At 34.7% G+C, this 10,844-nt stretch overlaps 1 protein-coding gene across 1 annotated transcript; it reads right to left on the reverse strand.

Moving 5' to 3' along the window:
* Positions 1 to 753: 753 nt before the first annotated feature.
* LOC131077362 (pyrophosphate-energized vacuolar membrane proton pump) lies at positions 754 to 6,631 on the reverse strand. Its single transcript, XM_058014850.2, has 8 exons — positions 6,167 to 6,631; positions 3,298 to 3,872; positions 2,661 to 3,040; positions 2,456 to 2,542; positions 2,030 to 2,360; positions 1,511 to 1,921; positions 1,354 to 1,413; positions 754 to 1,224 (listed from the first exon to the last, which is right to left on the reverse strand). The coding sequence occupies exons 1-8, from the start codon at positions 6,399 to 6,401 to the stop codon at positions 1,021 to 1,023; spliced, it is 2,283 nt and encodes a 760-aa protein (XP_057870833.1). The 5' UTR covers positions 6,402 to 6,631; the 3' UTR covers positions 754 to 1,020.
* Positions 6,632 to 10,844: the final 4,213 nt, after the last annotated feature.

The following is a 10,844-nucleotide window of genomic DNA, read 5'->3' on the forward strand; positions in this document are numbered from 1 at the left end:
TTCATCCACCACAGAGCATTTAGAATTTAATCCTGCAGATTATTGAAATCTTCTAACGAATGATATATCTTCTTTAAAATAATAACAGTTCACAAAGGGCTCAAGAGGAATCAAACATCATTTTTACACTGATAGCTTAAATGAAAATTTTCACAATCACTCAAAAGCCCATTAGCCAAACATCACCAGTCAGTTCATTAAGCAAAAACAGATGCATCAAATTGGGACGAATAGATTAAACAATATACCCTATCACCATTAAAAAAGATATCTGTGCAATCGAATATTGGTAGAATAGGTGCAAACTGAAAGATATATTTGTTTAATCTCAGAAATCACAAAAATAATACGAGTGAAAAACCAGGCAACCCATCATTCGGTAGACCAACCAATTAGGCAACCAGCTCTAAAGAAATGTGGCTGAAAAAGATTTCAGAACAGAATCCTGTAATTATGGAGCAAATGACCAGATCCTCTAAGTTCCAGTTTGCAAGTTCTCAAAATAACTAAAAACTAAAACCCATCCGACAAACCATTACTATTACTCAACAGCTACTAACAACGGCACAAGGACGAAAACACAAGGCAAATTCATCAAATGGTGAAAATTAATAATGAAGCCAATAAACTAGCTAACTAACAGTGCCTTCGAAAAGAATTCACAATTGTTTTAGAAGGCCAAAGCTTTAACATCTGCAAGCGACTTGGTTGCCTCAAAAGTTTCAAAAAAACACAAAAAAGGCTGCCATACACTAGACACCAAGAATTATACTTGTATGTTATTCTTCCACCTTTTTGAAAAATTGGAATACAAAACTGAATCGGATCTTTTAACCATTAGCCATTAGCCAGTTCCACAACAGACTGGATATATACCTATGCTCCATGCGATTTGAAAATAAAAACCTGCCTGCCTAGGGCAGGTATACCTACAACCTACAGAAAAAACATTAATACATTGGACAAGCCTTTTCTCACTGAAAATTTATCTGCCGTAAAATATAGGTTTGCGAACTAGCTTCAGATTTTAAACAGGATTCCTCCATGGGCGGCAAAAAAAGGTGCAAATACAAGTGATTCAACAGCCATAAGTTTAATCAGAATGTTAAGTGATGGTCCAGATGTGTCTTTCAGAGGATCTCCTATGGTATCACCAATTACAGCAGCCTTGTGGCAATCAGATCCCTTAGGGCCTAATTCTCTTGCAGCTGCTGATGCCCCAGCCTGTATCAAAGAGCACCGGTGAGACTAGTTAAGCATTGCTTTGACTTCAGCAAAGAAGGAATTCACTCCTAGAAGAAGAAGAAAACTAGCGGATACCACACTCAAAATTAGTAAACATAATGAAATTACCTCTATGTATTTTTTGGCATTGTCCCAAGCACCACCAGTGTTAGATGCTGATATAGCAACCTGTAAAACAGGTATCCAATCATCATTAATATAACTCAACTTTAACCTGAGCCAGAGATTGGTTTGCAGAAGCAGCTGCTATACTTAAATTACATACCTGAACTCCTGAGACAAGAGCACCAGCAAGTACACCAGACAAGGTCTCTACTCCGAATAAGATACCTACAACAAGAGGTGTGAGTATCACAAGGGCCCCAGGAGGAATCATCTCTTTCAGGGATGCATCTGTTGATATTTTAACGCAAGTAGCATAGTCTGGTTTTGCTGTTCCTTCCATCAGACCAGGTATGTTTTTGAACTGTCTGCGAACCTCTTCAACCATTTTCAACGCAGCACTACCCACACTTTTCATCGTCATTGCAGAAAACCAGTATGGCAACATTGCCCCAACAATTAAACCGATAAATACTTTTGGAGTAAGAACATCCACTGATGTAATTGCAGCTCGGCTTACAAATGCTCCAAACAGTGCAAGAGACACGAGTGCAGCAGAACCAATGGCAAACCCCTAAACAAAAAAAGTAAATCACATTTCACAGCCATCAATAACAATCAACTCAACTTTACATATAATAGCCGCAATGAGGAAATGTGGCGATCAAACTACATAACTAACCTTTCCAATTGCAGCTGTAGTGTTTCCTGCTGCATCAAGGGCATCAGTCCTCTCTCGAATCTTATGATTCATGCCAGCCATCTCAGCAATACCACCAGCATTGTCACTAATTGGACCATAAGCATCTATAGCTAGTCCAGTTGCAATGGTACTTAGCATCCCAAGAGCAGCTACTGCAATTCCATACATGGCAGCCAAACTGAAGCTCACATATATTGCAACTGCAATGGCAAAAATGGGAATAATGACCGATTTATATCCCAGAGCAAGGCCGAATATGACATTTGTTGCAGCTCCAGTTCTACACGACTGGGCCACTTCTTGAACAGGGCTGTGCAAAAAATTAAATTTATCAGCAATGCTTCAATAAAAATAAATATTAGCGATAACCACACTGTCAGATCAGCGAAAGGCAAACAAACTCACCTGTAAGCATTACTAGTATAGTACTCAGTAACATAACCAATCACAAGTCCAGCCCATAATCCAATTGAAACACAGAAGAACAGATGCCTGCGTAATTGCAGTAAATTAAAAAAATAAACCATAAAATTCTAAATACTTATGCAAAGAACGGATGTGAAGCTGAAACATTATGCACTTATTAAATGTACGGGTTTCCTTTACAGACCAGTTTTTGACTGTTTTGGCAGCACCAAAGTTGAAGATCGTGAAGGTTGATGGCAAGGCAACAAAGCTTACAACAGCTATGCCAATTGTCATTAGTACAGTAGAGATGATAAGCTGCCTCTTCAGAGAAGGTTCAATTTCCTTTACTGCCTTGATCTCAAAGAAATCAGTTGCAAACAACGTTGTGATTAAGCAAATCACAATACCCATTGAGCTGATAAGCAGGGGATAGCACATTGAAGTGAAATCATGAGTGTTGCCGAATGATGAGATGGATGCCACAACAAGAGCAGCACAGGAGGATTCAGCATAGGACCCAAACAAATCTGAGCCCATACCAGCAATGTCTCCAACATTATCACCAACATTGTCAGCTATAACCTGGAGGGTGGCACACATTAACATCAATACAAACTCAAATGTGACAATAAAGAAATTTTTAAAAGCATGGTACCAATGCAAAGCCTAAACTAGTTGGATTCCCACGCACAAAGAAAAATTCGGTATTTCCATACAATCGGGACTCTAAAACTTGATACTTGCGCAAATCCATTTGACCAAACGAGTTCCACATAAAAGTGAAACATATGATGCATGTAATCTATACTTAAAAATAATTTTAAGTTGAGAAAACTCACTGCTGGGTTCCGTGGATCATCTTCAGGAATGTTCTGCTCAATTTTACCAACAAGATCAGCACCAACATCAGCAGCCTTGGTGTAAATTCCACCACCAACTCTTCCAAAAAGCGCCATTGCGGACCCACCAAGACCATAGCCAGTGATGGCTTCAAAGAGACCTTCCCAATCATCTCCATAATATATCTTGAAAACATTAATGGTAATGTAAAGCACAAGAAGTCCATTTGCAGCAAGCAAAAAACCCATCACAGCACCAGACCTAAATGCAGTAATGAAAGCCTTTCCAACACCCTTCCTAGCCTCCAATGTAGTTCTTGCATTTGCATAAGTTGCAATCTTCATTCCGAAAAAGCCAGATAACACTGATGTCAAAGCACCAAGCAGAAAAGCTATAGCACTGAACATAGCATTTGCAAGAGCAGGCTTGCACATTTTTTCCTTCTGATAAGTACAGGGTTGAGATTTGGTGCTAAAATTCTCCACAGAACCGAGAAACAAAAATATGATAGCCCCAAAACACACAGTAAATACCCCCAGATACTTGTACTCTGTAAACAGGAATGATGTGGCCCCTGCACAAACAAATAACAGAAAAGGAGAAACCCAAAATCATTTTTCACTAAACCAGCTTCCATTTAGGACATTGATATTTAATACGAAGGACTTATGAGATGTGTTGCATTCCCAAATAATCAAATCTATTGAAATAGTAAGGAAAAATGAAAAGTACTGTTCTAAAAATGGGAAAAGAGCAAGGAATATACAGTTTGGTTTCTAAATCTTTGTGAAACATTCTGCAAAATGGCTATTTGTTTCAAACTTCGCCTGAAAATACATTACCAGGAAAGACACAATTTGCTCCACAAGAACAAATGTAGATAATATTACTGAAAAAGCATTCTTGTTAACAGTCAATAAAGCAAAAGGCACGAGCGAACGCAATGGTGAGAATGAACGTAGCGAAGACGCCTTCGAAATAAAACCAAATAACAAAAACGGCAAACCCAAAGCAACACAGTTACACATAGTGTTTCCTAAAATGCCTATAAATCTCTTGATATAAAACAACAAAAATAAATCGAAAACAAAGGTAGTTAAAACTCCATAGAGAAGAAAACCACGTAACAAGTAACAGAACACCATCTGCAGTGCATCTTGGAACAAGAAAAACCCCATAAATCAAAATAGTACTTCTAAGACTCCTCAAAATTCAAATATCTCTTCTACAACCCAACTAAGAAAACTTTAGATCAACAACAACACCGTTGATATGTATAACAAGGTTCAATTTAAATAATCCATTTGCAAGCATATACGTTGGCATTGATGAATAACTCAACAAAGAGTAAAACACAGGTAGATTCCAAAAAACATTTAGTTGTACCGACAGACCTTATAAATTCAAATTCTTGATTTGACGCACAGATAAATTATACAAAAATAAAAAGTAAATCATAACAAATTTACAAATACTATATATGCTGAATCAATAATTCGCTTACAAATCATACTTACATATCCAACTGCAATAAAAATCGAAAAGATTCCTGTAAAAACTATCTCAGTGGACATCAAAAAGCTATCAAACCAGAAACACTAAATCAACATTGACGAAGAAATCAATCTCAAATATCTACGGCAATCGAAAAGTCAATCCAACAATTAGCGAACTCTAAAAGATAAAATACATAAATATAAATTCAAATTTTTGTTATAGTGCAATAAATTATACAAAAATGGAAAGTAAAACATTGCAAATATACAAAACCAAAACCTAACTCAATGGATATCAAAAGAAAAAACAAAACCAGAAACGCCAAAATTAACATTGATGATTAAATTAATATCAAATATCTACAGAAACCGAAAAATCAATCCTTGACAACAAGGTTACATGAACGCTTGGTTTTATCCAAAAAAAAATAGCGAACTCTCTTTACGCTCCCATATAAAATGACACAGAGACCTTTCCAATTAAATCTTAAACACATCAAAACTCAATAATAAAAGACCAAAAGAACATTAACAAAATTAATTGTAGTTATGAAATTTCCAGTCCATATACAAGCTATTTTCTTCTGGATTTATCTATACAGTTTTTTATAGCCCAACGTTTCGGATCAAGCTCTATGATCCAGAAAGAAAGCATGAGAAGAAAAACAAAATCCTACTATAAACATAAACAGACACCCGCAAACAAAGAGACTTACAGTAGAAGATAAATTACAAAATAATTAAATTCTAAAAACACAATAATTAAACTCTAAAAATTCAAATCTTGTTTATATCGATCAAAAAAAATTCAAATCTTGTTTACAGATCCACGAAATCAACAAAAGCAAACTGAAAAAAATCCATAAAAATAAAGATTTAAAATTACTTCCCTCAAGATAAACCCAAAAAAATTCCAAAACATTTTTTTTTAAATATATTTTTAAATTGTATACATATAAAACAAATCAGAAAAAGCAAGAGCTAAAAATCTAAACTTGTTCACATAGCCTAAATCAGAAAGGCCAATTCCCTATGCCTGTGTCTACAGTACACTATAGCCTAGATATATTCCAATGGTGTAGGAATAGATCTGCACCGCTAAACAGGATGCAAATAATTTAATTCGTACAGGCTTGGGCCAAATAAAAACATGAAAGCCCGAATAGTAAAGGACAAAAATGAACATAATCTATCATTTTTTAGAACAGAAGTTACAAAAGCAAATCCCTGACCCAAAACTCACAGCCAAAGCATACCAAAACCCCGCAGCAGCTAAAAGCCACAAGCCAATACAAATCCAAACAACAAACCGAACAAATGCCACAGTACCGCAGAAAGAAAAGCTTCCGCGAAAAAGAGGCCTTTTCTTTACCTTCCGAGATAGCGTTCTGGATCTCCGCACATTTCACAACAGCCTGGCGCCCGTCAATTCCCTCCTCGTCGACCTCCTCCATCAAACGGTCATTGTAACCATTAGACACCGTGGAGGGCTTCACCTTGACTTGAGAAACCAGCAGCCATTGCAGCAATGCAAACCCTATTCCAATGACCGCCGCCACTGGAATCAGTATTTCCGTAAGCGTTTCACTGAGCAGCGGACCCTCCATTGCTGAAAGCCCTCCACAGCTTCTCAAAGTTCCTCCTACGCTTCCAACCAAAGTCAATCAGATCCCCAAACACCTTATACAAATATGATCTCCTTTGCGTAGTATTTATTATTAATATAGCCTTCTCAGTAACACCAAACTCCAGAAGCCCAGATCCCTGGGTTGAGGTGGGGCCCAAATTCCGAATAAAATTTTGGGTAAAACTAATAAATCAATGCAAAATCGGCCCACTTTTCCACACCCGTAAAACTCAGGGTTTTCATTTTCCACTGCAGTTTTGTACCTTTCTCGCCGTGTAATTAACTGTTTCTTATGCTACAAAATCGGTAGGCCCCCTGCGACCCTTCATGATTGAAGGGTTTTTGCGGATTTGTGTGTGATTATAAATCGGCGTTAATCTAGGAGCCTGAGTTCCGCCTATTCTGATTAGGGTTTTATAAGGGGTCCCTGATTTTTGGGAAGGGGAATTGATAATTATGAGGTGGGGTAAGCCCACGTGGCATCCTAACTCTAGGATGCATTTCAATAGAAATGTAGTTTTCTTTTGGTTTAGGGCCTTAGAAGAATTAAATGCATGAGAATCAATGTAGGGCCCACTTGGGGATGTTGGGCCACTTACAGAATAAATCTTAAAATAAAACCAAAGTAGGGTTCTCTCAGTGGGGCCCATAGGCCCAATGAAAGGGTAAGAGAATGATGTGGTTTGTGGGGAAAGGATAAGAGAATGGTGTGGTGCATTACAAAGGTAAGGGGGGGAATATTAAGTATGATAAAATATTTTAGGTTCAACACAGTTACCAATAATGTTTTTAGGTAAGTTTTTATTCTTTTAGTTATTATTATTAAATTGAGGTTGAGAGTCATGGTAAAATAGATATTTTGTAACTATTCTATTTAATTTAGATATTTTGTCATTATTCAATCTAATTAAAAAGAAGTTGATTATCAGTATATCTTGTAGTTTGGGTTCTTAATCTCAATGGTAGTAATAACAATTCTATAACATTTGTATTTGATATTTTGTCATTATTCAATCTAATTGAAAAGAAGTTGATTATCCCTATATCTTGTAGTTCCGGTTCCTAATTTGGGTTCCTAATTTCAATGGTAGTAATAAAAATTCAATAATGTTTGTCTTCTTACTAAAAAAGATCCTATATCTTGTAGTTTGGGTTTCCAATTTCAATTGTAGCTATAACAATTTGATAATGTTTGTCCTATCACCAAAAAAAGATTTTTTTAAAGTTATGGTCTCATAATTTTCTATGTTTCTACTTATTCTAAGAAATGGTCTCATGATATTCTGTTTTTTTACATAACTTGATTTGTAAATATTTTTCCCCTTGATTTTTTAACTTTGATAGTATATTTCAGTTTCAACATAGTTACCATGCTTTTTATGTGGATGATTAGGAGTTTTTTAATGTTTATTAGGAGTTTTTTTATTTTTTAGCTATTATCAAACTCGGGTTGGGAGTGATTTGGGTAAAATGGATATTTGTAGTCATTAAGTTAAAAGAAGTTGATTATTGGTATATCTTGTAGTTTTGATTTCTAACTTCAATATTAGTTAGAACAATTTAATAATGTTTGTCCTCTTATCAACAAAGATTTTTAAAAAAAATTATTGGTCTAATGATTTTATATGTTTCTAAAACAATTATGTAAATATAAGTTTAGAGAGAAATATAAAAAAGAATGAAATATATAATTATGGGTCATATTTTAGTGACTACATAAGTTTGGCTCTTCTATTATTTGAATTGTAGGAGTTATACCATTATAAGAGGAGACTCTAAAACATCCTTTGTGTTTCATAAAAAATTACATGGGACCACTTGTGTTCACTAAATTTAAGGACCAAGCCTAGTTAAGCAATTATATGAGACGGCGCTATAATTAATGTGTGTGTGTGAAAATGAATTATTATTCCTCCCAAGAAAATCAACTCCTTTGAGAACTATCTTTTTTATTACACTATATACTAATTTAAATAACTAAGTAATTTGATTCATGGATAGTTTTCAATCAATCTGTACACATTAAGAACTCCATTTTTATCCATTAATCAATAAAGAATTCTACAAGTAATTTATTTTACACATAAGAATATAAAAGATCGTCATTGTGTCTTATGTATATCATTATTTTTATAACTAATAGAAATATGAATATCCTAATAGAAGATTATCATGACATGGATCAAGTTATATTTATAAAGAGAACAAGATGCACTAGAATTTTCCAATCTAAATGATATTCTAGAATAACAATACAATTCATCAATTAAAGCATGTAGAATACTAAACATATACACAAAAAACTAATACCAACAACTTAAACAAGGGGTATGTAATGTTGCTTGTGTTTTCATTTTGTCATTGTGTTATTTTGATCTGATATTGAATCTGTATATGATACACTTGGACTATGCATGTGTTATTATTTTGTATTGGCATCCACATGGTGCATCTTGATTACAATTATATTCTTTTGATCATGTAAATATCACTATTAATGTTGATAGTTGGTTATACATTTAGATTATGTAATGATCATATATGAATGATGATTTTATGATTTTGTAGTGTGATGTTATTTGATGACATTTAGATTATAATTATGATGCTACTTTGATTATACTGATTATAATGTGGTTACATGATGTTGCATTGATTGTGTTACATTAATTTGATGAGATATTATGTTATTGACCATGCGATTATGTGACCTCGATAGAGGAATGATTATTTATGTGCCTCAATCATATTATATATGCATAGATGTTTGTTGTGTTATTGGGTGATGCAGGTATAGGGCATTGAGTCCACCTAGCTCTGTAGGTCTGAGTGTGACCATTTCCCTAATGGTCATTATAAGAGATAGCACACAGACCATTAATGTTACCCAGTCATACACATCACCCTAATTTGGACGATTTACATAATTATGTGTGTTTACACCTTTGGCTATCATTTTGGTATGTTCAGTATACCCTAATGCAAAATTGTGTAAGGCCCATAATGGCTGCTTGTGCATAGTCAATTATTTGTGAGTTATCGTCGTTTAATGTGTATATTAATGCTATTTTGATATTATCAAAGTAATTTAATATTTAAATGTAAAATATGTCTTATGAGTATTTGAATTGTTGAGAATTGCATGTTTTGATCTTAGGGGCTATTTGGGGGTTTATTTCGTATTTAAGTTTTAACTTGGTTTATTAGTATTTTATTCCCCTCAAAAAGTGCATTTATATTATGATTTTGAAGTTCATTTTTGAATGCTTAGTTTGTTTTTCTCATTGTGCTCTTAAATAAAACCCTACACCTAGATTTTGGATTGATGATTGTGGGAGATTTCCTTGGATGAATTTTGTGGGTAGTGGCTGAAAACATGTGTATTGATGAATGCTACCAGTTGTCCAAAAGATTTGTTCTCTTTCAAAATGTAATTTGCATTTTCAATTTGAAGATTTGAGCAAGTTTGGAGGTGAGAACTCAATTTCTCCTTTGTTTTTGAATTTGGTTGTTTCCAATTGGTTGCAAATGATTTGTTGAATGATTTAAAGCATTCTTTCAATTCAATTCCTTTCAATTGAGAGATTGCCTAATGTGTTTGATTTAAATTTAAAAAACATGATTTTATGTGGGGTTATGTTGCCCAATTTTATGTAGAATGGATGGTTTGCATTTTCATTTTAAGCACTTTGAAGATTTAAGCTTTTTAAGGTCCATCAATGGTGGATGGCCATGGGACTAGTTTTGTTCCAAATTTGAGGATTGTTATAAAAGTGGATTTTGATGATTTAGATATGATATTCTAGTATGGAATAATAGTAATATATATAAATTTTGATGTGGGATCGATTTGGATCCATTCATTTAGTGTTTTGGCTAAATGGGATTGCTTGCATATTTATGAAATTGACATTTTGAATTCTAAAAATTTGATGCATCTTGTGATATCTTGCATTGGGATTGGCATGAGCCTAGGATTAGATACTAGAGTGGATCTAGAGAGTGGCTCACATTTGTTTCCCTAGCCCATCAATGGAACGCTTGGCAATCACAATTGAGGATTTATGTAATCAAGTAAAAATATAATAAAATATTGGGGTAAAACACTTAACAAGATAATTGGTTCCCCAAGCTTGCCTTGAGTGCTATCATGAGGCCAAGGGTATCTTGGGAAGGCATGACCACACATGGAGTACTAGGACTTGTCCAAAGAGACATGTCTTCTCATGTAGCATTGGGACTAGCATGATCGTCATTCTCATTTGTATGAGAGGATGCTTAGTTTCGTGTGTTGCATCCTCTTGAGCACACACGATGGCACTCCCTCCACTAGCACTATATCATCTAATGCCTTGAGTTGTCTTGAGTAGAGACCCTTGATGGATTCATGGACTTGGTATCACTCCTATCATTAATATTTCAT

This window comes from Cryptomeria japonica, chromosome 4 (genome assembly GCF_030272615.1).
Source record: "Cryptomeria japonica chromosome 4, Sugi_1.0, whole genome shotgun sequence".
NCBI lineage: Eukaryota > Viridiplantae > Streptophyta > Pinopsida > Cupressales > Cupressaceae > Cryptomeria > Cryptomeria japonica.